Here is a 26,527-nt window from a genome sequence, read left to right on the forward strand (position 1 = left end):
AAGGAATTTTCTAGAAGAGAAAGCCTGTAGGCAGTGGGGAGTCAGGGCCTTCTAAGAGGCGGGGGCCATGGTCAGATGAGCGGGTAAGGAAGGCCATGGTGGCTGGAGGAAGGTGAGGCCAGGGCAGGGAGAGTGGGGAGGCGGCCGTTGCCTCTGTCCATGGAGGGTTAAGGGGCTGCCTGATGTCAAGGCTGGAGCAGAAGGGCTGGGCGTGGGGAGGGGGGAGGTAAGAATCAGCAGGACTTTGTGGCAAGTTGGCCACAGGGGAGGGGGTGCCTAAGACATTGCTCTGCTGGTTTCTGGTGCTTGAGGGACAGGTGATGGTAATAGGGGAGCTCAGTTTGGGACACAGCATGAAGGTCTGTAGAAGATCCCTCAACTCTGGGCCCCAGTTCTCCTCGGGCCTTCAGGGGTGTTGGCACACAGGTCAGAGACCACAGAGGGAACCTGGACCGGCCACCACACCCTGGGCCCCAGAGAGCCTGGGGGACTTGCCTGGGGCCACACAGCTGGTCTCCCGAGCTCAGCCATTCTCCCAATACCCTGCAGCGAGGGAGGACCACAGAAATAATGGACTTTCAAGTTACCAGGCAAACCAGAGTTGGAATTGGTCTAAATAAAAGACAACCAGACGTGCTAAGCTGGACTTCAGTCCTGGAGGCAGAAGGGAGCATAGAGATGTTCACACGTACGGAGTTGCTGAGCCGCGAGGCCCTTGGCCAGCCCAGCTTAACCCCAAGACAAATTCAGGAGTTTGGGAGGGAAGGCTGTCTCATAGACCTCCATGGACTGTACTCATTGCACCTGAAGAAACGGGGAGCAGAGGGTCCAGGGTTATTTTCTCTCAATGCTGTAGGGGGTGGGGATGCAGGGATGGGGTTCACAGCACCCATGAACGTGGAGGAGTGTTCCCAGGGCCGTGCCCTGCCTGGGTGTCCACCCTCGCCTCCTCCAAGATAGCCAAGGTCAGGGAGACCTGCTGGCTGTGCAAGGTCTCACTCAGAAGACACCACTGCTCCCTCCAGCTCACAGACGGATGAGGGAACTAGACCCAGAGTTCCACCCTTCAGGGTGTGGCAGGCGCCAGCGCTGCGTGGTTCTCTCCCCCAGGAGGACCCTCCTGCCTGTCTTTCTTTTCCCAGGGAGCCCTGGGCCAGCCCCCGCAGGGAAATCATCCCATCTGAGAGCAGCTCCTGCGCAGCACGCTGCCTTGTCGAGAACGTCATCCAGCTTCCTTATCCTCTCATTCAACAGACATTCGTCTATTGCTTGCCAGGCACTGTTCTCAGCTCTGGGGACCCTGCAGGGAACAAAGCAGCCTTCAGGGAGCTCACATGCCCCGGGCAGCATTCCCAAGTGTCCGCTGCTGCTCCCACCGTCACTCCACGGTTGCAGTCATGGCCCGGGTTTCCCACAGAAGCACCAGTCCCACCAGGCGTCCCCATCCTTGTCCTGGGGCTCCCCTGAGGCTGATGCTCACCCCCTTCTCTGCCCGCAGGGGGGACTGGCTGCTGAGCTTCGTGTACCGCACGTCCTCGGTGCAGCTCCACGTCGCCGGCCTGCAGCCTGTGCTGCTACAGGACAGGAGGGTGGAGAACGTGGACCTGTCCTCCGTCGTGAGTACTGCCTGTCCCTCCCAAGGCGCTGGGTTTCCAGTGGGGCGATTCGTTACCCCAGCTCCACAAGCCCCACCCGTGGACACTAGCCCAGCTCATTTCACCCCAGAGGAGGGAGGCTATAGAACTTGCTTGGGAAGAGGTAACTTCTATTTATGGGGTCATCCTTAGGCCAGCGCTTTGTCACCACCCCCAACTCTCCCACCCAAGATGACTCGTCAGGATAACCTGTTTCTCCTAGAAGTAGCTAGAGGACACAGGTAGAATGCAGGGAGTGTTCCAAGGACTGTCACTTTGGAAGCATCTGGGCAGTTTTATTTAAAATGCCGATCCCTGGGGGCCCCTGCCCAGGCCTTCTAAATCCGTCTCTAGGAACGGAACCTACAAGTCTGCAATTAAACATACTCCCCAGGGATTCTTACACATCGATGAGCAGACAGTTCCAAAGAATTCCTTCTGGGAATGGGGTGGAAGGGGACCACCTGAGCAGCCACACAAACCTAATTTGAGTTTCTAGATCCACCTTGCAGGCTTGAAGGAACCTTGTCCACCTGCACACACATATCATAGGGAGTTAATGGCTTCATGTATGGGCACGTTCAATGCCCAGGTCTGCCCTAAGCCTTTTGCAGACATTGGTATCCCCATTGTACAGATGAGCACACTGAGGCTTTGAGAGGCTAAGGGACTTGCCCAGAGTCACACAGCAGGAACGTGGCCGAGCAGGACGCAAACCCAGGTGTGAAGCAGTGGGCATCACCCCTGTTCAGGTAAACGTGAGAAACAACAGGAGAGGTGCCTGCTAGCAGGAGGGTGAGGGTAACAAGCTACAGTGACATCCACAAGCAGACTCCAGCCCGTGATGCAAGGGGCCCGTGAGAACAAGAACTTTGGTTTCCAAACATTCTTGGTTGCCATTTATCAAGTGCCAAGTGCTTCGAGTGTAACCCAGTTTTCTCAAGTTCCACATAAGGGGAGTGTGAGCCAACTGCACCATCCTGCCTAAAAGCAGCAAACCAGGCCCCTCCCTGGGTGTCTGAAAATCTCCAGGGGGAGGCCACTCTGGAGGACTAGCTTCTCCCCCGGCTGTTTCACGAACCGCCTGTCCCGACAACCCCCAAACTTCACTTTGATGGTGAACGAAGCTGGGTACCTTGACCCCTCCCCTACCAGCACAGCTAACACTAGGCTGCATGTTTATTGAAACTTGACTAGAGGAATTCTAGCACAAAAACTTAAAACCAAAACTTTATCAGGCACGGCTGCCACTGAAGCCATGGCTTTGCCCGAGGTCCCCCAGGCTTCTCACTCAACCTGTACCATGATGTTGGGTTCAACTCATCTGCACTTAGATCTTTGCTCCCCCAAACTCCCAGGACCCTAGCAGACAAGTTCTAACCTGCCAGAGGAATACAAATAGAGCAGCCTGTGCCTTCCTAACTGGGAACTTTGGGGCTGGTGGTGGCCCCAAAACAAGAGGAGTTTCTAGACCCATCCATGCATGAAACTGATCGCTCCTGGTTAAAGAGACAGGCTTCCCAGGACAGACCTGAGCTTCTAGCCCCAGAGCCCCAGGCAGCCTTGACGACCATCTTTATCCCTGATCGGCTTGCTTCATATGCTGTAAACCTCACGACAGCCCCGTGTAGGAGGCAGTAGGCATCCCTGAGACTTGAGAGAATAGACTCACATAGCCAGAGAGTCATAAACCTGGACTCTGAAACCAGGTCCCGAGCCTGTGCTGTTACCTCCCTAAAGGAGTGACGTAAGCCAGGTAATAAGACCAGGAAACCGCAGGTACCAAGACTCAGAGCGATGCCTCCTGACCCGTGTCCGGGGGTCTCTGTCCTATTTGAGGGTCCTGGTACCTCGAAGGGGAACGGGGAGAAATGACTTTGTGCCTCACCATCCCTAGAGTCTCCCTCTGACTGAAGAATCAAACAGGAAAAGGAACAGCTAAAAGTTCCTTCTAACTGAAAATTCCCTTTAAATGCCACAGAGCCCTTGCAAGATCCAATTTCCGCCCCAGGAAGTTTCTGAATAGGATACACTGGAAAGAGCACAGTCTTTGGCACCACAGAGACCTGGCCTAGAACCCTGGCTTGGCCACTGGTGTACTGGCTGTGTGACCTTGGGTCAATTACTTAACCTGTCTGTGCCTCAATTGCCTCATCTATGAAACAGGGAGAATCACCTACTTTCCAGGGCAGCCTATGTGCGATGTTTGTGCATAGTAGGCCCTCCCTTAATACTAGTTCCCTCCTTCCGTTTCTCTGCCACTATTTTCAGTTCTTCTGCCTTTGGGACAGTAGCTTCGCAGACTTCTCCCTCCTCAGACTGCCTTCATGGCAGCTTCCCGGCTCTTGCCTGATAATAGCTCTTCATCACATTAGGAGCACGTCACAAAAAGCAGTGCTTTCCTCTTTTGACTAATTAGAATAATTAGCCTTGCCTTAATGCCACCCTCCTGTTTTCCTCGAAAATTCTTGCTGGAGGAGAGGTTGCTGGCAGTAACCTCCCGTTACTGCTGTTGGGAGAAGCCCTGGCTGCCCTGCACTCGGAGCAGAGACATGCAGGGTCGGGACATGGGTTGTGCCCTTTGTGAATTACCTCAAACATCAGCCACGCGGTCTGAGGTGGCTCCTGATCTCAGGACGAGCCTGAGACAGGAGAGAGTGAGGGGCTGGCCCGGTCGCAGGTAGGGGCATCTCAAGGTGAATAAAGCAAAGACCGGGCTGCCTCCCAGTGTGGGGACTGGCTGGCAGCAGGCAGGGTACTCTCCCACTCCAGGGGCCAACTCATGAGGCTTCTAAGGGCAGAGACCCACCCAGCCCAGAGTCTCTGAACTCTTCGTGTCCAAAGGAAATGCCAGCTGGCTTCTAGACTTAGCAAAGGCATGGTACAGAATGCACTCAATAATGATAATCAACATGTGCCAGGCACTGCTCTACATGCTTTGCAGATGTTATGTCATTTGATCCTCATAGCTATCCCATGAAGTAGGGATAATAACCCCATTCGACAGATGTAGAAACTGAGTCTGCAGGAGAAGACACTGCACACGAGTGATAGAGCTAAATAAACCCAGGGAACCTACCGGAGAGTCCACACTCACACATTTCTCACTTCCGGTCAGTGACCTCTAACTCAAGACCAATAAGTCTGTTTCATGTATTATCTCATTGAATCCTCACGTGGTGTAGGTGTCTGTATGAGCCCCATTTTACAGATAAGGAAACTGAGACCCAAGAGGTAAAGGAACTTGAAGGAGCCTGATAGGCTTGGAAGGAGTTGGGCAGGCAGAGGTGGGTAGCAAGAGCATCAGTTTGGGCGAGTCCAGCTGTCTTGCAAGGCAGGAAATAGGAAATGCTGAGGCCATTCATACCGTGTGGGTCCAGTAACAGTGTATACGCACAGTGAGGACCCACAATGTACAGAGCTGGCCCTGCGAGGAGAGGTGCGTTAGAAGTGGTCCCTGCACTCCTCTATCAGAAAACAAATGAGTGAGCAGATGAAGACAATGGGGTGTAGTGAATGCTATCACAGGGGAGCCCCAGAGAGGGCACCTAACCAGTGTAGGAAGGTCCCTAACCAGCGTGGGAAAGTCAAGAAAAACTTCTCCGCACCAATGACATCCAGTATGTATCCAGGTGAGTGGCAGATTTCAATCAAGACAGCCGGGGAGATGGTCATGGGCTGAAATCTTTATCCAACATCAGACACCCCAGAACTTTCCACTGCTAAGAAGAGATTCTGTTCCTGCCCTCCTCACCCCTGCTCTCCCATCTCTTTGCTAACTGTACAATCAGAACTGCCAGCGAGTTCTCCCCCGACGTCTTTGCAGAACGGCAGCTCAGGAACTAGGGTTTGCTGAGACCTGGAGCAACTTGTGGCCACAGAGGGCCAGAGCTGTGCTCTCTAGGACAGCTGCACAGTGGAGTTTCCATCTGAAATCAGCTGTAGCCAGTGGCCACAAATACCTTCCTTCCTGTCCCGCCTGCCTCCACCCAGCCCTAGCACCAGCCCTTCACCAGCATTAAAAAGGTATAGGGAGGCCGTTCTTGTTTGTCCTTGTCGGCCTAGGTTTCTGCTGGCTGGAGTTCAGAGGTGATGGCTGGAGCTTGAGCAGCCATTTTGGGTTCCGAAATGGATCAGCCTAGCTAACTCCTTACCCTCTATCCCCCCTTCCAAGGAAACTAAGGTAGGAGAACTTATGTTTATGAAGCATCTACTATATACCAGGCACTGTGCCTTGTGGTTTGTATGTATTATTTCTTCCTACCAACACCATGAGATGGATATCACTAACTAATTGGGTAATATCCCTATAAAGTATTTTGGGTCATATATGGAACATAATAGTAAGAGGCAGCATATACTGAGTCCCTGCAAAGTGCTGGGCCCTTGAACTCTCGTAGCAGACATTCAAGGTCAATGTTATGATCTTAGTTTTACAGATGGGAAAACTGGGGTTCTGAACATTGTAAGGACTTACCCACTTACCAGTAAGAGATAGAGCTAAAACTGGAGCCCCCTTTGCTCAGATCGCAAACTTAGGTTCTTTCTAGTGCCATGCAGCCACTAATGTCCATCCTGTATGGAAGGACACTGCCCCACCTTGACCTCCACTCTGAGCCCAGGGATCCAAAAAGCCCCTTCTACGTGTGTATACGTGTGTGTTTTCACTGAACACTTTTTAAAGGGGTTGTTAAAGAAAGGAACAAGAAGTAAGCAGGTTCTGGTTAGGAGAAAACCACAAAACTGTGCAGGGAACTACCTTTCTACGTTCTTGAAAAATCATTTGAATAATCCAATGTGATTTGTGATTCAAATGGAAATGCAGATGTTACCAGACAAGCCCTTTGTGTTGTTTTAACCTCCCCAGTGTTTTCCTGTCTTCTTTTTACACAAAAACCTTCCTCTCCAGCCTTGAAGGAATGTGCTATCTGTATTTGATTTGCCTTTGACACGAAAGCAGAGCCCCTAGATTGGCTGGGAGAGCACGAGGCTCTCCCTGCTCTACAGGGAGCAGATCTGAGCTAAGCAGCTTCCGCACACAGCATCTCAAGCACAATACATGGCTTTCCTCTTCACGTGCTCTGTGTCATTGAGCAAACCACCCCTCTCTGGGCTTCACTTTCCTCATCTGTAAAATGATAATGATTTTTAAAGTCTCCTCTCCCCGACTGATTTTCTGTGTAGAGAATAGACCAAATTCTAATCACACCCCTACATTTCATTCACTGACACATCCCAGCACAAAAATGGGGGTGTCACTGTTCTTGGAGGAACAAAGGTGGGCACTTCTGAGTTCTTGACCCATGTCAGAGGCCTAGTGAAGTGGCTTAAATGTGCAAGAGTGGATGCTGTCATATAAGAAAAGGCCATACTAGGCAGGTCAGGGCCAGTATGGTGGCTCCACAGTCTGCAGGGGCCAAAATTCCCTGTCTTGCTCCTCTGCAAGCAAGCAAGGGGACTTCAGTGAGCCAGCGCATGGCCCAAGATGGCTACTCAAGCTCGGACCATCATGTCTCAATTCCGGCCATCAAGAAAAAGGAAATAGGGGGGAAAAGAAGAACACTCCCCCTTTTAAAAAGACTTCCAGGGAGCACCACATAGCACTGCTGCTTCATCTCATTGGCCAGAACTTGTCACATCACTACACCTAGCTGCAAGGGAGGCTGAGGGATGTAGCCAGCTATAAATTGGAGTTCTTGTGACTAAGGGAAAGGGGAGAGAGTGAATTGTAGATTCCCTGCAGTCTGTGCCACAGCTCTATTTTCAATTTGGGGGCTTTACCTGGGGGAGTCTTCACAGACACTCTCTGATGTAGCTACTCTTATTGTCCCCATTTTACAGCTAAGACAAGTGGAGGTCAGAGGGATAAAGCAGCTTGCTCAAGGCCCCAGAGCCAGTGAGCAGCAGAGCCGTCCTGCTGTAAAGCTGCAGGCCGAGAATGAAAACTTCCACTCCAACTTTCTATTGGGAGACTTCTTCCTGCCCCCTGAGGACCCAGATTTTGTAGAGAAACTTCCTTCATCTTTATTTAATGAGTTCTAGAGCAGCCTTGAACCTAGAGACTTTCCACCCCACTCTGGATGTTAAATTCATGGAGAGTTAGAGTCATGGCATTGGTGACTGGGGGAGAAGGTGAGGCCCAGGAGCTTAGCTTGGGGCCCTGAGGAGGGCGGGCTCTGCCCACCCGCCATGGCCCTCACTCACTGTCCTCCTGCAGGTCAGTGGCCACCTGGACTATGCCAAGCAGATGGATGTCATCCTAAAGGCCGTGGGCATCCACACCAAGCCAGGCGGGGAAGAAAAGGGGCTGTTGCTGGCCTCCAGCAGCCTGCCCCAGGAGGAACCTCACCAGGCAGCAGCTGCCTCCTCTTCAGACAAGACCACCGACCAGGATGGGCAAATCCAGGATCCGGCACCCAGAGACACCCCCAAAGTGGCCACATCCCCTGACTCCGGCCAAGCCCAGGTGCCAACAGGGCTGGACCAATCTGAAGGTGCCTCCCTTCCTGCTGTTACTGCCAGCCCTGCTGAGAGGCCCCAGATCTGCAGCCATGGTGGGAGCCCCAACCCACTGGGCTGTCCCAACTGTGCCAGCAAGACCCAGGAGTCCTGCCCAGGTCTGGATTGACCCCAAAAGGAGACTTGAGCCATCTTCCCAGATTTCCATATGCAGTGCTCTCTTACCTCCTTCCATCAGGCTCCCCAAATGAGCTCTGAAGAATTTCCACCAGTGCCTTTCCTAAATTGAAGGCTTTGAGATTCAAAAGCAAGGAATTGAAAGAAGAGGGAATCATAGGGAAACCATGGTCCCTCCTGGGAAAGCAAGGCCAGAGTCCTGCCAAGTCAACCAATCAGGATTGAGAGCCTCAGGACTACCAGCCATGGGCTTCTCGTACTTCAGGTCGCAGCTGTGGGGTCTGGCTGTCCATCAAATGGTCCAGGGGGGCTCTGAGGCTCCCACCCACCTCTCTTCCCTGGCCTCAGGAAAGCCAGGTGTCTGCCTGCTCTTTCATCGACTCCAGCACTGCCCATCAGCCCACAGGCACCATTGACGCACATTCAGGGCAAGGGCAGGTGGGGAGCAGATGCAGATGGGGAATGGGCCCCTCACCTTCTGCTCTTAGGACATCCGACCAGACGTGCCACACACAGCTCTGCAGGCTGTGCACTGTACAGCTACAGAGGCGTCAGTCACACAGACGCGATGTGAAGGGCGGCCCCCAAAGTTGTGCTACATGGTGGCCCTGAATGTCATTGTAACAGGACATGGGAAGTAAATGCTGAATCTGCATGCAGTATGGGTGGGAACTAGGCCTGGGGGCAAGGATGGATTATATGTTCCTGTAGCAGGAACAGAGGTGATGGTGGTTATAAAAATAAAGAATAATAGATGGCACTTACATGGACTGTCTCAGTTGACCCTCACAACAACCCCATGACGTAGCTACTATTATTGTCTTCATTTCACCTGCAGCTATTGAGGCCCAGAGAGGTTAGGTAACCTGTTCAAGATCACACAGCTGGTCAGTCTCAAACTCCAGCCAGTCAGCCTCCAGTGCCAAGTTCTTAGCCACTGTATCTGCATTCGTGGGAACCTTCCCTTTTGTTTCTCCCACTGTCCCTGAATGGCAAGGTCAGAGATTATCCCCCCACCCATTGTGCAGATGGGGAAATCAAGACCTAAGCAGAGAAAGTATTACGCTCTGGCAGAGGCAGTGGGGAAGAGGAGAGGTCGGAGGAATTAGAGTGTTGGAGTTGAGCTGGTCCTTGAGGGTATGTATATTTGTTCATTGAACAAATATTTACAGAACTTCTGCTACTATTAGTCCAAAGAGCCCATGTCACCCATGGAAAACTGAAGCCCTGAGAGGGAAAATGACTTTGCTTAGGTCCCGAAGCAAATTAAGGGCAGAGTCTGGACCAGAACCCAGGATGCCTGGACCCAGGCTCTCTTTCCACTTTACCAGCTGCTTCTCCAGCCCGAGTAGCCCCTCAAGCAAATCCAATCCACACCAGTCGCTACTTTCAGTTAGTGTTTATTGAGAGTCCACTCTGGGGGCAAAATGGAAGCCCCAACAAGCACCATGACTGACTCCTCGATGGCCAGCAGCCAGCGCTGGAGTTGAGTCTAATCAGCACCAAGGAGAGCGCCAGGCCACCCACGGAGTTTGGATTGATGGACCTTGGTGCTTGGTGAGGGCCGGGGAGGAGTGTAAGACAGACCTCAGACTGAAAAGGAACCTACAGCAGGTAAACTTAGAAACCGAATCCCCCGTCCAAAAAAAAACAAACAAAAAAAAACAGGCCCCTGTGTTCACCTGCCTGCCTGAGGGCCCCAACCCACAACAGACACAGCTCTTCAACTCTACTGACCCAAGCGGCTCTACTCCCACTTCCCTCAGGGACCCGCGAAGGCCACAGGAGGTGGGACAAGGAGCTGGTTCTGCCCCCTCGGCTGATTCCCTTCTAGATCCAAGGAAGCCCAAGGCAGAGGAATACCCATCCCAGATGTGCCAGAACCCACAGTCGTCTCTTTATCCCAGGAGAGTCAAGGCAGCAGCCTGGGTTTTGGGATGGGGCTGAAGAAGATGGAAAAAACAATGGGAACCAATAGCCCTTCCTGGCCCATAGCCAGCTGCCAGGGGGCTGGATGGCCAGCAGGTACCACCTCCCGATCACCTGCCAGATACCGGATATCCTATGAACATTGTGCGAATTCTCATGACACCCTAGGAGGCAGGTATTGTTACCCCAAGTTGCATGTGGAATGACAGGCTCAGAGAGGTTAAGTAACCTGTGCAAGAGTTAGACAGTAGTAGAGCAGAGATTCGAATTTATGCCTGCCTGACTCCCAGGTCCAGGGGTTTTCTCTAAGGCCACATACATACCGAGGGGCTGGCCAGTCCAAACACTGTCCAGCAAAACAACCTCAGGGTAAAGCTCATCTAAACCAGCGCATCTCAAACTAATGTGTGCACGAGTCACCAGGGCTCTTGCTGACTCGGACTCAGCAGGTCTGGGTGGGGAAAGAGGTGTGCGTTTTTAACAAACTCCCAGTAGGTGAAAGGCCATGAACTGCACGCAGATAAGCAAGGGATCCAGCGCTGCATTAATCCGTCTATGCACACAAACGTATCTCTCCTAGGCAGCCCGATCGAATATGCAAAGGAGATGACTGTCTTCTTTCTAATCTGAACCAACAGGTCCTTTTCCCCATTCCCAGGGCCCATCAGCCATCCTTTCCACACAGCCACACGTTATACTCAGCAATGCAGCATCACGGAGAAAACTCACAGAGCCAGCTATTATCTTTCAAGTAGGGGCCCTGGAGTGGGCAGTGGGGGCTGATTCGGTGCACCCCACTAGAGCTCAGAGGGCTCCCAGGAGACCTGCAGTCTCCTGGCCTCAGCCAAGAGCGGGCCCGAGGCTTTGGGGACTTGGCTCCATCCAGTCCAGCTCGCTGGTGACCAGCTCCAAACCCGGATCAGTTCGTGGGGGCACCAAGCGGATGGAGCCGCAGCGTGGGCTCCACAGAATCGATGTTGAAGAAGTTGACCACGGCAGAAGTCCTGGCAGGTGGCGGGGGGTCCCGGGTGGCCTCTCCCGGCAGCAGGAGCTGGTCTGCGAGCTGCAGGCCTGAGGAGCCCCCAGAGCCTGGGTCAGAGATGGAGTCAGAGTCCGGGGGCAGGGGCAGGGGCAGGGGCAGGGGCAGCACGTGCTGCAAGCTCAGGCCCGGCCGGGGGCCACTGTGAGAGGTGCGCATGGAGGGTGAGGCCAGGCTGGCCCGGGGCTCCTGGGGGCAGTGGGGACAGAGAAGGAGCCTGCCCAGGGCCCGCTTGAAGTCCCGCATGAAGAGTGGGTAGATGATGGGATTCACGGTGCTGTTACAGTAACCCAGCCACGTGAGAACATCGAAGAGGCCTGGGGAGACGCAGTCGCACACAGCCTGGAGGGATGGAGTGGGTCACGTCCGGTCCCAGGGCAGGGACACCGACCACCCCACCCAGCACATCTGGGACAGACACACACAAACATATATACCATGACAGGCAGCCCACCTCTTCCCTCCCTGTGTCTGGGCTGGGGCTCCCCAGCAAGGCCTGGACTCACCTGCCCCCTGCAGTGGCATTACCTGGGCTATGTTGGCCACAAAGAAGGGCAACCAGGTCACAAAGAACATGCCCAGCAGAATGCCTAGTGTCAGGCTGGCCTTCAAGGCCCTCCTGCTGTGCTTGGTGGCCAGCCGCCTGCTGTCAGCAGACTCCACCCCTGTGCGTGGCGTCCTGGGCACCTGCAGAAACAAAGGCCAATGAGCCAGCTGAGAAAGAGCCCATCTGACTCTGATCCCAGCCTCAGACTGAGCCTCAATCCTAATTCTAGAGCGAACCCGAGAGCAGCAGTAAACTGTGCACTGACCCTTGACTGAGCCCCTGTAGACTGAGGTCTGATCCAGACTCCAGACCAAGCCCAGCTCACCCTCTCAGACTGATCCCTGATCCCCACCATAGACTGAGCCCTATCGACCCAAGGTCTCCAGCTGAGCCTGAACCCTGGACCAGTCTGAGGCAAGCTTAGCCCCAGAACGTGCCGTGACCCAGCAGTAGACTGACCCCGATCCTGACCCAGCGCTTCACAAGGAGCTCTAGGAAATGCAGTGAAATAGAGCAACACTGCTCCAAACACACATCAGGCAGTTCAGGAGATCCACCCTCCATGCAAAGGACAACTCTATCAGAGCCAGCACACGCAACTGTGAGCACCTCCCAAAGCCTTTGGCGCTGCAAATTAGCTGCGATTGAAAAGTACTTGACTAAAGAGGCCCTGTCACCACTGCCCAGGGCTTGGCCATCTCTCTGTATGTGGGTTCTCTTCATATTTTGGAATAATGATTTTGCTTGCACGATTACCCTCACATTCCACAAAATAAAGTGGTTTAAAAAAAAAAAAAGTACACATAGCAAATGTTTACAATGAAACCTGTTATAAATTACGAGGGCTGCTAGTGACCTGGGCATTTTGCAGCTCAAATTGTGGACTGGCAGACGTCTCCATTCCCAAACATAAATTTCAAGAGCAGGCGTGTGGGAGAGAGAGGGAGGAGAAAAGAGCTGCTCCACAGCAGCCATTGAAAGGGGGACATGGGGACGAGGAGGTTAGGATTTGACTTTGCACATCGGTGACTGGCAGTCCCAAAAGAGGGACTCTCCGAACCGGATGTTCCTTTAGTTCAGCAGTAACATTTTTTTAACCTCATGAGCCCATTAGAGATCTAATGAAATCTACAAATTGCTCTCTGGAAAACTAAAAGCTTATAAATTTTTACACACACACACACATCCCCACACTTCCAGAGGGTTCTGAGACCATCGTAAACCCCTAGATGTCCATCCATGAACCCCTAGATGTCCATGAAAGCTGAGACGGGAAGGTCCTCCTCTAAACCATGCATTGTAAACAATTTGGATTTTCCTACATAAGGTTTACACAAAGTGAGACCCACCTCTATTCACAATTTAAGTAAAAATCAGTGTGCAGAGGTGTGCACAATTCATTGAACTATGTAAAAGGTCTATGTGCCGCCAGGGAACACACATGGGCTTTGAAGGCCAAGAATTCCCCCAACATTTCCTAAACTACATGAGAGCCCAGATTAGTTCGTGAAGCACAGTGGTGGGTTGGTTATAGAGAGATGAAAGAGTCCGAAGGAGGCAGGAAGGGAACCAGATTCCCTGGCAACCTTCGCAGATGGGAAGGGGGTGGAAGAGGCAAAGCCAAGATGTGTCAGTCCCTGAGGGCACCAAAGCCAAACCCCCCACCCGGCTCTCAGGTGCACGAGCTCCGCCTCCAGCAGCCCTCCTCTTCTCTCCCACTTCCTCAGAGTAGCCAGAATTGGTTCCTGTCCATGGTGCTGAAACTCCAGCTCCATACTATTTTTCTATAGGACCAGGGGGTCTGTTTCTGGAATGGCAGTGGGCAGGAGCGGAGAGATGAAGCACACTGTAATTCCCACCCCTCAATGTGTTTATCCAGGTGAAGTCTGGTTATATAAATCTGAAGGACAAGTTCAAAAAGAGCCGCCAAAGAGAGGCTCTTGCTTTCTCCCGTCTCGGTGGGGCTGCATTGGGCAGAAGCCAGAGCTGGGCTTTTAAGACAAGTGATCTAGCTTCCGATCATGCCTCTACCACTTACTTGCTCTGTGATCTTGAGTGAGTCTCTGTTCCCACATCTGTAAAGTGGGAGAAACAATACTCATCGTACGGAGTCGCTGTGAGGCTGCGGATAATGAAAGCATGCAGTGTCCAACACAGAAAGAGTGCTAAACACATGGTGGCCTTGATGTCAGCCCTGGTGTATGTATGAGGCTGGAGACATTTCAGCGCCCTCAGGAGCCCTGTCCTTCTGCCAGCAGCTCTGGCTCCCTAAAGCAGCACAGACGTCAGGACAAATGCTCTGACTCACCATGCTGTAGCCAGGGAGGGAAAGAAGGTCGGCGTTTCTCCTTCCTCTTGTCGTTTTCTCTCCTCCAGAGTAGTCTCCATATGGTTTTTGTGGCCCCATCAGGGTCAGCCTGTAGGAGAAGTTCCTGCTTCTCCAAAACAATCTCCTAAGATCTGCCATGTCTTTGAATTGCTGCCATCAATGGGGACAGACAATAGGGAGCGGGGGCCACTGCCCCACCCATACAGGTACCCCTCTGACCCCTGATGACCTGGGAAGGGGAAGCCACTGGAGATCCTTGATCTCGTCAGAGCTCTAGGGCACTGGGAAACTGAGACACTTGAGAAAATATCTTGGGGGCAGTCGGCAGGGAGGGAGCTCCAGAGATGGAGTTAAAGATAATCTGAGGTTCCCTCACTAATCTTCCTGAGAGCAAACCTGAGTTTTCTTTCACCTCTTCTCCCCAAGAACACAGACAAGAGGAAGAGAGAAGGCAACTGAGGCTCCGAGAAAGTAGGGGACCTTCCCAAGGTCACGTTGTGTCGGTACAAAGCCTCACACCAAAGCACCAGTGACCCCAAATCAGCACTGTGATCCCCATTAATTGAGCACTTACTATGCACCAGCATTTGATATTCATTTTGCTATTCAATCTTTATGGGAGGTGGGTATTATCTCCATTTTGTAGACAAGAGTCAGAGAGGCAAAATAACTTGCCAGGAGTCACACAGCAGATAAGTGTTGCAATAGGGATTCAAAGTCATTTCTAGCTCCAGAAACCACAATTCTTCCACCCCACCATGTTGCTTCTATTTGGTGGGATGGCATCCATGGGCCACAGTCAGGGTGGGGTTATAGAAACCCCACCGCTGTCACTGAGAGGCCTTCATGGAACAGAAGCCAATGGTAACCAGCAGCCCACACCCTGGGGTCGGGTTGGTGCCAACTTCCCACTCCCACTTCTCTCTGCCCCATCGTCACCCCACAACCCCTCATGGCCAAGTTGTGTTGTTTGCATGTCCCTTATCCATGTCTATGCCATGCGTCATTGTCAGCAGGCAGCTACCTGGAGGACAGAGCCCTTCCAGGAGGTAATTCCACTTACAGGCTCCTAAGTTCATAAGCACCTGTACACACATCTGTACACTCGACATATACAAGAATGTCTACCATATCGCTATTAAGATAGAAAAAAAATTGGAAGCAGCTTAAATGTCCAGCAAAAGGAGAGCAGTGAAATAAACCATAGTACATCCCATTACACAACACTACACAGATGTTTAAAAGAATAAATCGATCAAATGGAAAGATCTCCAAGACACATGAAGTGATGGTGGCAAGTTGCAAAACAATACAGCAGGATTCCATTTGTTTAAGAAAATGCGCAAAACACTAAATTTCTTTAGGTACGTAAACCAATATGTGAACCCAGAAAAAGGACTAGGAAGACATACCCTAAAGTAATGAGTGTCCCTGGCAGTGGAAGGTGATTGCATGGAAGTCAGAGGGGTCTTATACTTTATATTTGAATTTTTATTTTTTTTATTTTTTTTTGAATTTTTATTTTTAAATGTATTTGTGTATTCCCTTGTGTAACTTAAAATGTTTCCGATCATCTCATCGGCCCATGAGGGTTACAGGGCAGACTCTGGAGCCAGACTACCTGGTTTCAAATCATGGCTCTGTTACTAAGTAGCTGAGTGACCTTCCACAAGGTACTTCACCTCTCTGAGCCTCAGTTTTCTCATCTGCAAAATGGCAATCATAATGGCATCTACCTCACTGGATTGTAGTAAGGGTTACATAAGATAATATACAGAGAGTTACTCGATCAGGGCCTGGCACGTAGTATGTACCATGTACGCGTTCGCTATACTGTTGATGTTGTTACTAGTACCCAGCTTAGCTCTTTGATGATGGTGATGGCGCTGCTGGTGGCAGCAATGGTGGGTTGTGTTTTTTTCCCCTAGAAAGGTTCAAAAGAGGGGAGCTCCTAGAACCATATATTTTACCACAAGAGGAAAAGACAGGAACTAACATTCGTTGAGCACCGACGATGTGCCAGGTTTACATATGTTATCTCATTGGTTCTTCAAACAGCCTCAGTGATAAACAGCATTACCCCTGGGGTAGAGGGAGGTGAAGGACTTGTCCACAGTCATGTGGCCATGATGGGAAAGAGGCAGGATTTGAACCCATGGCCAGCCAGACACACAAGGCTCCTGCACCCCGCCCTGGCAGCACCAGGTCGCCTGGTTCCCAGCCGCAGACCAGGCTGCCATGCTCGACACTGCTCCCCTGTCAGCCGCTCCCCAGTTCAGCCCCCTCCTTCCCCTCCAAGATATTTCTGTGATCACAGCCTCCCCCTCTGAGGAGGAGGAAGCAAAGATGGAAGGGAAGATGGATTGCTAAGACAGAATTATGCATAGTTAAATGGGGGAGGGTGGAAAAAGCTGGGGAGGAGGGAAAGGAGAAGAAACTGACGGGAGGGAAGGGGGAGAGGAAGACAGGGCGATGTAGAAGGAAGGAAGAGAAGGGGATGAGATGGAACGAAGGAGAGAAGGGTGGGAGGGGAGAACGAGGAGGGACAGAGGAACACGGTGGGGAGAGGGCCGTGGACCACAGAAACACAGGGCGCTTGGCAGACAGAGAGAAGCTGAGAAAGCAGAAACTCCCCGCGAGGCCACCTTCTGCTGCTCTCCACCAGACCCTGCTCCCACACTAGTCCCTCCGGAACCTCCCAGGGATGAGCCCCATTCCCACACAGGCACACACCTTTCTCTCTCGCGCTGCCTCCCCTTGCCCTGGCAGCATCTCACTCTGACACCATAACCTCCCATGCCTCCCCCCTCCCTCCCCAGCCCACAGTCTCTGCGTCAGCTGTAAGGGTGACCCCTTTTCTCACAGTCCCCGGGGCTGGGAAGACCTGGCTGAAACCACTGAGCCGAGCAGTGGCTTTTTAACAGCCTGTTCATATAAATAGGTAGATGTGGGAGGTGGGGAGACATCAAATGCTCAGGCCTGCTCAACTCCCATGTTCTCAGAGGCTCTGGGACTCTGAGAGCCTTGCTCAGCTTCCTTCCCTCTGTGGGGCAGCTGGGAGCTGGAGTAGGGAAGGGAGCTAAGGGCTAAGTGGGGCTTAAAACAGGAGGAAAGGCGCCCGATGCACCCCAAGTTTTGTTCATTCTCATGGGTTCCTTTAGGTCCAGGCATTGAGACCCTGTGCACTGCTGGTCCCCCAAACAGGCCAGCTCAAGTGGGAGCAAAGGGGTCATGACCCAGGAGGCCGGGGTACAGGCAACATCCAGAAGCAAATTCCCCAAACAAGCAATTCTCCAGGCAACAAGGAAAACAGGCACCCGAAGGCCTGCTCAGGAGCCAAGTGGTTTTGCAGCAAGGGTAGTGGCGGGGTCTGACGTTTCCTCATTCAACCCAAGAAAAAAGACTTTCCAGAAAGTGGGAGAAATTAGCACAGACACATTTCTGACTTGAAGGGCCCATTCTGCCTCCGAGGCAGGGTGCTGGCCTAAATGACCCATGAAGACTCCTCCCAACTTTTGGTTTTAGGGTTTATTATGCTCCCTGCGCTTCAATTTACAAACACATGCACAGCAAATGATAGATTCTGAATTTCACTGGGTGAGGCACCCCTGTTATAAGCTCCATAACGCTCATCACGATAAGGTTTCATGATCAATGTCTGTCTCCCTGCCTAGAACACAGATTCCAAGAAGGCAGGGGCTTCTCGGTCCTGTTCCACATCCACAGCTTAGAACAACTCCCGCACAACGTAGGTACTCAACACATGTTACCGAGCAAATGAATTCAATGGGATCCATCAGCTACAGGAACGGACTCTGAAAGGAGTGGGAGAAAAGGAAGCAATGTGAACGGGCTGAATCGCCTGCCCTGTGAAGCACCGTGTTCATTTCATTCCTTCCGTCAATATGCACCGCTCCAGAAGGAACAGCACGTGCAAAGATCCTGAGGCAGGAAGGAGTATGCTTGGTCTACTCAAGGAACAGCCAGGAGGCCAGTGTGGCTGAAACAGAAAGAGTGAAGAAGGAGGCAGAGGAGCCGAGGGCCAGGTGACATGAGATGTGAGGCCACGGGAGCAGAGGAACGACCGGACAGGACTTGCAATTTTAAAAGGAGTGCTTTGGCTGCTGCGGAAGATTGAAAGGGAGCAAGAATGGAAGCAGGAAGTCAGCGGGAGATTCCTGCAGGCTCCACCTGGGGGCAGGCGGCAGCAGTGGAGACCAGACGTGGCCCCATGTACTGAAAGTAGAGATGAGAGGACACAATGTGGAGGGTGAGAAAAAGAGAGGCATCCAGGCTACCACCAAGGTGCTTGGCCTAAGCAACTGGAAGCATGCAGTTGCCATTAACTAATACGAGAAAGACTCCGGGGGGGACGGGGGCTGGGCCTGGAAAATCTGAGTTCTGTTTGGCCCAGGCTGGAAGTCATCTGCCTCTAGGTGGTATTTTCAGTCACGAGACAAGATGTGAATGTGGAAAAGGAGCAAGGAAGTTGGAGGACTCAGGCCCAGGGAGGCCACAGCTGGGGGCCAATCAGGAGAACCCAACAGAGGAGACTGAGAAGGCTCAGCCAGTGAAGAAAGGTGACGTGGGGCGGTGTCCCCGAAGCAGTGTTTTACGAGTGTCACCGCCCACAAGCGGTGACACACACAGGGGCTTTGGCACCCGCCAGATCTGAGCTTGAACCTCACTAACCAGCTGTGCAACCTTGGGCAAGTCACCTCCCCTCTCCCTGAACTTCAGTTTCCGCCTCTGTCAAACAAAGATGGTGGTAGTACTTGTCTCGTTGGGTGTTTGGGGATTAGCTCAGCTAGGTGCCTGGCACGTGGTGAGAGCTCAAAGACTGTGGGGCTGGAGCAGTGAGCAGCTGGAGGACTCCTGCCCAGGTTCTGAGGCCACGGGTTCAGGTTCAATCCCGGTACCAGCTAATTAGCTTCATGGAAAGAATATCTGTGTGTCACCGGCCCCGCTGGAATCGAGAATCCAGACTTCCCCCTCCTCAACCTCACCGAGGCCGGCCTGCTTCTCCCATCCTTACTCACTAAGCAGAGCTCCCCACAGTATGGGATGGGAGATGACTTTAGGTGGTAAGTGGACACCCCGTAAAATAACTGGATCACAGTTAGTTACAGTTCTCATCCAGCTCTTCTGGTTACATCACGAGAAAGTCCCACAGAGATGCAAGTTCATCGTTAACATCCGTCCTAACACTTAACAGAGAGGAAGCAGGCCTCGGCTCGGTTACTTCAGCAATCCAAGCTGGACTTCAATAACACTGCTGGGTTCTGCAACCTTACCGAAGCTGTGTCTGATCACCTTCTATTTATGGCAAAGATATTGATTTTCCATTTCCGGAGGAGAGAAGTTTTCTTTCTAAATAAATCCATGGCAGTGAAAAGATAAATGAGATGATTGAAAGAAAATGCTGAGTACTTATGAATGAAGTGGCTTGAGGAGTGCGAGCGGGGGGGCACTGGGTGGAGGGAATAGTAAGCCAGATATCCCAAGGTGGTTCCTTTTGCCTGAAGTTTGGGAAATGCTCCTTTACAAGAAGCCAGGGAGAGCGTGGGGCTAGCCCATGGCAACCATCCTACAGCGAAAAAACCAAATCAGTCATAGCCACCTGCCGAGATTCAAGAATGTTCTTCAGTGAACACAGAAGATGGGAGAGAGCAGGCCTGCAGCCAGGACATCCAGCCCCCCCAGGGCCCTGCACTCTATGATCGGCCAGCTGCAGCACTAGGATGGAATAAACAAGACTGTGGACAAGGGTGATAGCCTTTCAGCCCTTAGCCAGTTCCCATCACCCAGGGACCCACGAGACACCCCTCCATCCTGCAGGAGCCTACTCCAAATGAGGCTAAACCTCCAGAGCCCAGCTGAAACTGAGCTTGTGTCCTAGTTCTCTGGGACTCAGGCCTGGTCAGTCTCAACCCCCATCCCTCAGGTAGATAATAGGACTTGGGACTGTGCGGCCTGGGTGACAAGAGCAAGTGCTCCCCTTCTAGACACTGCAGGGCCTTGAGCGAAGAGCACCTACCCCATTCACAAGGACACCGGCCCTCATGGAGTTTACATTAGAGTGGGGGAGACAGACCATGAACGAGTCAACAAATAAACTGGGGATCCAGCGAGGGAATGACAGAGCGGGGGAGGGCGGGTGGGTCTGCAGACGGGGTGTCAGGGATGGCCTCTAGGGAGAGGTGATCTGTGAGCTGGAAAGGTCAGACAAGGGCAGCTCTGGGGGGAAACATGGCAGGCAGAGGGAACAGCAAGTGCAAAGACATTGACAGGGAAGTCAGTCTGGTGCTTGCTAGGAACCGTCAGAAGGACCACATGGCTGGTGCAGAGAGGCAGGGGCAAAGAGGTGCAGTGGAAGAGGCTGGCAGGGTGGGATCCTGACCCGGGTCTCCTCTTTATCTTGACAGCAATGGGGAGCCACTGAAGGGTTTGAAGCAAGGGAGTGACATGGTCACTTTTTTCATTATTGCTCTGGCTCTTGGGCAGAAAACGGATGGGGGTAGGTCTGGAGTGGAAGCCGCGGGAGCCAGCGGGAGCTCAATGGTGGTTTGGATTAGGTAGGTGGCATGGGAGATGGCGAACGTTCAGGAGGCAGCACCAACAGGTCTCACTAATGAATCCCATGAGCACGAGGGAGAAAAATTGTCCCTACGTTTCCGGCATGCGACGTCATGATGGTGCCGTTTGCCATCCTGGGGAAGACGGGGGAGGAACATGTGGGAGACTTGGGCTACCCTGAATTCCCTGTTGCACGTTACCTTCCAGAAGCCTCCCTCACATCCTGGGGGGCTGTCTGTGGACAGCGGGCACTGAGTCTGGAGTTCAGAGGAAAGGGGGGAGCTGGGAAGGGCCCCTTGGAGGTGGCCAGCAAGTGTGTATGAAGTGCTGGATGCCCCGAAAGCACCCAATGGCGGCTCATTCCTCTCCATCCCACAAGCCCTGGGCTCCCTGCGCACCCCAGGTACCTGCGGCGGCTCCGCGGCCTGGCCGGCCATGCCGGTGGTGAGAGAGGCCACCTGCAAAGCCTGCTTGCGCGCGGCCAGTAGGATCCTGCAGTAGGTGAAGCAGATAGCGCCCGAGGGCAGGAAGAAGGTGAGGCCTGACGCCACGAGGACGAAGGGCAGGCTGGCCAGCAGGCGGCACTGCCCCGGCGCGGGTGCCCGCGCGCCGCCCAGCTTGTGCCAGCCCAGCAGCAGGGGCAGGAAGGAGGCGAGCGCGGCGAGGCTCCAGGCGCCCAGGACGAGCGCCAGGGCGCGTGGGGGCGTCATGCGCCACTTGTAGCGCAGCGGCGAGAGGATGAGCAGGTAGCGGTCCAGGCTGATGAGGCAGAGGTTGAGGATGGAGGCGCTGCAGCACATCACGTCGAAGGCGGCCCAGAGCAGGCAGAGGTCGCGCGCCAGCACCCAGCGCCCGTACAGCACGTTCAGCATGGCCGGCGGCATCACCACCAGCCCCACCATCAGGTCCGACGTGAAGAGCGACACCAGGAAGAAGTTGGACGTGTTGCGCAGCGCCCGCTGCGTGCAGATAAGCGCTATGAGCAGCGCGTTGGCCACCGCCGTCAGTGCGATCACCACACACAGCGCCGCGGCCACCCAGCCGCTGCCCGCGGGGTCGGACGCCAGCCCCGACCCCCCGCCGGGGGTGCTATTGTGGGCAGGGCCAGGCTCCGGAACCATGGGGGCGGGGGTGGACTGCGGGGCGCTGAGGCCCGAGAGGGGTCCCGAGGACGGCGAGAAGCCACAGTGAGGGACCTGGCAGAGCGGAGGCGGGCGGGGCGTCGTCAGTGAGAACAGAGCCCCCCCCCCCGCCCCGCAAGGGGGGCAGGTGGGAAGAGAAGAACAGGGCGAAGAACAGGGAGGAGGATGGAGAGGGGTTATCTAGAGGCGTTCTCGGGTGTGGGGCAGGTACACCTGGGTCAAACGGGCAGGAAGTTTGGGCGGGGCACCTGACGAGGAGCAGGGGGCCTCGGAGGGCGCGAGCAGCAAGTCAGGAGGACGGGGGCGCCAGAGGACTCTTGGAGGTTAGATGCGTGCGAGCAGAGCCCCTAGAAGGGGCGGTAAGCTTGGAGCCAGGGCGCCTGCCGGGGCAAAGACCCAGGAAGTGGGAGCAACCGGCAAACCGAGGCAAGCTCTCCCGCGGCAGGTAGGCGCGTGGGGGCGCCAGGTCCGGAGCCGCAGGGCTCGGGGTCGCAGGGTGGCGGCCCACGGGCCAGCGCTAATGCAGAGGCACCCCTGGGATTGGGCGAACAAGATCCCCTGCGCGTGTGAGGGGACGCCGTGCGGGCCGGCGGGGACTGAAGGAGCAGCGACAGCGCCTCCGCCCCCTCCCCACCCGGCCACCGCGTCGCGGGCCCCACTGCCGCCGGCGTTTGGTACCTGGGGCGCTCGGCGCTGCTCCGCCGCCGGCGATTGCGGCAGGTGCTGCGGGGCTGCGAGAGGAAGAGGCGGCCGCGGGGGAGGGGAGGCAGGCGCCCAGGGAGCGCGGGAGGCTCCGCGAGGGGCCGGGCCGGAGCGCGGAGGAGCCGGCAGACGCCGCCAGGAGCGCGCGGTCCCCGCGCGGAGGAGCTTGCGCCCCGCCCGGTGGTGGGCGGGGAGAGCCGAGCCCCCGCCTCGCAGGTAGGCGGGTCCCAGCACCCCAGGCCTGTGGAGGGACGAGTCCATCTGAGCGCCCCAGCAGCACCAGGTAACGTCCCGCCTGTGGTCACCTCCACGGCCCCAAATACCCATCCCCAACCCACACGTGGCAGCGGCGGCGCAGGAGGAACTTAGAGGAGGGGGCTGTGACCTGTCTTTCTCCAGAACTGCCCCCCCAATGTGGGGCTGCCCACCCACCGCGGGGTTCACCACATTACCCGGGGAGCCGATTGGGAGATACTGGGCAGATCGCTTGACAGCCATATGTGTACACACACATACATACACATATGTACATGTAATATATATATGAATATATATCATCTATAATAAACTGTATGATACTTTCTTCAAACCTTTAAACAGCAGGTTACCTCCTCAGGTTCTTTTGTGCAAAACCATCCCACGACTGCACCAGGCCCTAAGGATGAAATTTCTGACCTGTTGGTACTCCCAGTTTAACAGAGCATGAACCGATTTGAGAAACCCCAGGCAAAGTGGGGTAGAGGCACTGCAGGTAAAGGGGTAGGGGGAGGCGTTCCTGGCTGTGATCTGGCTGCGTATCCCTTCCCCTGGCTAACAAGAGTCTCTACTGAACACTTCACAGATTAATATTGTAGATTCCATCCATTCATTCAACAAACATTTATTGAGCACCTACTAAGTGTCAGGCACTGTTTTGACCAATTGGGACACTACAGTAACCAAAACAGAGATTCTAGCTTCATGGAAATTACATTCTAGTAGAAGGAGACGGACAATAAACACCAAGCATAATAGATGCTTAGTAAATGAACTATATATGACATCCTGAGCTACGGATGAGGTTAGGGCCCTGAGGCTTCAGGATCGAGAAGGGTCATTGCAGATGAGTAAGAAGAGCAGATGTTCAGTAATTGGATGTTTGCCCTGCCATATAGATAGGTCAAAAAAGGCTATTTCTGGTAATAACTCTTATTATGGGCAAGGCTCCAAATTTAAACTCTTTAAAGAAGAGGTACAAGTTTCTCTTGAGCCCACAGAGTTTCAATTGCCTTTAGCTCGAAAGAATCTGGGTGCCACAGAGGCACATCTTGGGGCAACTTGTTCTGAACCCCTACAGCTCCCACATAGAAGGGTCCTGCTATGTTCCAGGGGCTTTATTATATTACTCTAACCTCTACAATAATGCTGATAGTTATTACACTGGGGCTCAGCGAGGCCAACAATCTCACCCAAGGTCACCAGCAGCAAGTGTTCAAGTGGAACTGAAACTTGGGTCTACCCAACACCCAAGGCAGAGAAACCTCAAGACCCTACAGCACCCCTCACCCACCCCTGAGCCAATATTTGGCTCTCAGAGCCCCAGTCTTGCCCACAAATGGGTCTGCGCAGCAGAAGGAGGAGCCTATTGTCCCTTCTAATACCACCTGCACCACCATGACAATTTCTGTTGTGCCCCAAGGAACAGGGTGTAGTATACCACGCTCGGGCTGAAAATCCTAAAGACCACACTTGGGATCCCCTTTCTGCTGCTTACTGGTTCTGTGGAATTAGGACCAGCCCCTCAATCTTTCTGGGTCACCATTTTCTCATATGCAATAGTTAGCAGAGCAATACAGCACTGCAGGAACTCTGCTTCAGCTCCCGGCACCAGAACGCAGGACATGGTGAGGCCAAAAAGGAACACCCACGGAGCCATAGATAGGGGTGTCATACCTCTATATTCTCGCTGGCGGCTGGGTTGGAGACACAGGAAGCAGGAGCCACACGATACACAATCCGCCGGCCGCTTCTCAGCCAACCAACCCACCAACGTAGCCATGGCAATTATATCAATGGCTAATGGCTAACCGGTAACAGCTGATGGCCAACTAGTCACAGCTGATGGCCATCTATTACCCGAGCCAGCATCTTCCCACATGAGGCCGAGAGCCTGGAAACTGCTCTGTGGGACTCTGTCCCCACAAGCACCCATCTCACAGGGTAGTTGAGGGGATGAAATGACCTTGGCATAATCTGTAAACTTCACAGTGCTTTCTCATTACTAGCTGTTGGCCTCAGTCTTCCCATCTGTACAATGGGAATGCATTCAGCTCTGCAGAAATTCCTCTAACCCAGGGATTCCTGGTTGAACAACAGCAAACCCGAGAGGTTCCGTGTACAACAGACTTTGGAGCCCAGTGACCTGAGTTCATAACCCTGATTCTGCTCCTTGCTCTATCCACTTGGCAAAGCCTTATAAGTTCTCTACTACTATAAAAAAAACTAGAGTAGTGAAGATGCGATTAGAATGAGTATTTAAACCATTTCACACAGAGGAGTTGCCTGATAGATTTTAGTTTTGAACCATTTGTGACAACATGAATGGATCTTGAGAGTATAATGCTGTCGTGCGGGGCGTCTGGCGGGGTGTCTGGTCCTGCTCCCCATATAAGAACGCAGGACATGGTGAGGCCAAAAAGGAACACCCAAGGAGCCATAAGTAGGAGAGTCATATCATTATATTCTCACCGGCGGCATCCGCCTCTCTGCAATCCACTCTTGCGAGCCCCCATTCCTTTTCTGCTAGCATAGCCACAGCAGTTATATTAGTGGCCAATGGCTTACAGGTTACAGCTGATGGCCAACTAGCCACAGCTGATGGCCATCTGATCACAGTTAATGGCCATTTACTACCCGAGCCAGCACCTTTCTATGTGAGGCCGAGAGCCTGGAAACTGCTTTTTGGGGCTTTGTCCCCACAAATGCTAAGTGAAATAAGTCAGACAGAAAAAGCAGAGAACCATATGATTTCACTGATATGTGATATATAAACCAAAAACAACAAAAGAACAAGACAAACAAATGAGAAACAAAAACTCATAGACACAGACAATAGTTTAGTGGTTACCAGAGGGTAAGGGGGTGGGGGTGGGAGATGAGCGTAAAGGGGATCAAATATATGGTGATGGAAGGAGAACTGACTCGGTGGTGAACACACAATGGGATTTATAGATGAAGTAATACAGAATTGTACACCTGAAATCTATGTAACTTGACTAACAATTGTCACCCCAATAAACTTTAATTTTTAAAAAATTTAGTTTTGAAAACTTGGTGGTCTATAGTGGGATAGAATATTAGTCCCTCTGCTTTAACTTTTGCTGTCAAGTTTGATAGCCTTTATTTTTTTTAAGACCTAAAGAAAACATAAAAAAATGTTAATGTTTGTTCATTCTGGGTGATAGACTCACAGATGTTTGTTATACTACGATCTATATTTTACTATATAATTAAAAAATAACTTTTCCCCCAAAATCATTGGCCTGGGGAGTGGTGCCACCTTGTGGTCACACTATTATCTTGAGTTTAAGAACTTCTGAAGCCCCGTGTGTACCTAAATTTATCTTTTCTGTCATGGATTGATAATATCCTAGACTTCCATAACATTTCTGGGTAGAGAGGGATCATCAAGGATGGTTTGCCTTTGCTTGCTTACTTCTAGAGACAGGGTGTTCTCTCCCTAGAGGAGAAGGGTGGTGCCAAAATGGGACAGCTGAGTCTTAGGAAATCCTCTGCCCCAGGCCTCCATTTCTGTCAGTACATAGAGGACCAAGGAGAGCTCCTCATTACAGAGATGGAGAAACCGAGGTTCAGGAAGGGTGTGAGGCCTGCCCAAAGCTGCTCTCACGGATGACACGAGTTTACCCAACTGGGTAAACTAGACGAGGGCAGAGATTTGTCGGTTTGGTTCACTGCTGTATTCTCAGCACACATTAGGCTGTCAGTAAATATACA

The 26,527-nt window shown here is 52.9% G+C and overlaps 2 protein-coding genes across 6 annotated transcripts in view; one reads left to right on the forward strand and one right to left on the reverse strand.

The window, feature by feature from the left end:
- The window catches only part of TMCO4 (transmembrane and coiled-coil domains 4), a gene marked incomplete at its 5' end in the record, with an annotated part of 87,173 nt that extends 78,140 nt beyond the window's left edge, over positions 1-9,033 (forward strand). For all 4 annotated transcript variants that reach the window (XM_081055432.1, XM_081055431.1, XM_081055433.1 and 1 more), the window contains 2 exons: positions 1,499-1,616; positions 7,852-9,033. In XM_081055432.1, coding sequence (XP_080911558.1) covers positions 1,499-1,616; positions 7,852-8,262 — 529 coding nt within the window. In that variant the 3' untranslated portion in view covers positions 8,263-9,033. The remainder of the gene's footprint in view (positions 1-1,498; positions 1,617-7,851) is intronic.
- Positions 9,034-9,652: 619 nt separating this feature from the next.
- HTR6 (5-hydroxytryptamine receptor 6) lies at positions 9,653-22,726 on the reverse strand. 2 transcript variants are annotated; one of them, XM_081055435.1, is made up of 3 exons: positions 21,098-22,726; positions 11,767-11,925; positions 9,653-11,270 (listed from the first exon to the last, which is right to left on the reverse strand). In XM_081055435.1, exons 1-3 carry the CDS (start codon positions 21,809-21,811, stop codon positions 11,040-11,042), a joined length of 1,104 nt encoding a protein of 367 aa, XP_080911561.1. In that variant the 5' UTR covers positions 21,812-22,726; the 3' UTR covers positions 9,653-11,039. The 2 variants fall into 2 exon arrangements, with proteins under 2 accessions (XP_080911561.1, XP_080911560.1); XM_081055434.1 differs by having other exon boundaries at positions 9,653-11,580.
- Between the last annotated feature and the right edge of the window lie 3,801 nt (positions 22,727-26,527).

This window comes from Rhinolophus hipposideros (genome assembly GCF_964194185.1).
Source record: "Rhinolophus hipposideros genome assembly, chromosome: 8".
In the NCBI taxonomy this organism is placed as follows: Eukaryota; Metazoa; Chordata; class Mammalia; order Chiroptera; family Rhinolophidae; genus Rhinolophus; species Rhinolophus hipposideros.

Coding starts and splice junctions, on each gene's coding strand:
- HTR6 (XM_081055434.1), bottom strand. CDS start 21,811: ATGGTTCCGGAGCCTGGCCCTGCCCACAATAGCACCCCCGGCGGGGGG. Junction 11,926..21,097: donor AGGCCGCGGAGCCGCCGCAG/GTACCTGGGGTG, acceptor TTGTTTCTGCAG/GTGCCCAGGACGCCACGCAC. Junction 11,581..11,766: donor TTGTGGCCAACATAGCCCAG/GTAATGCCACTG, acceptor CCATCCCTCCAG/GCTGTGTGCGACTGCGTCTC.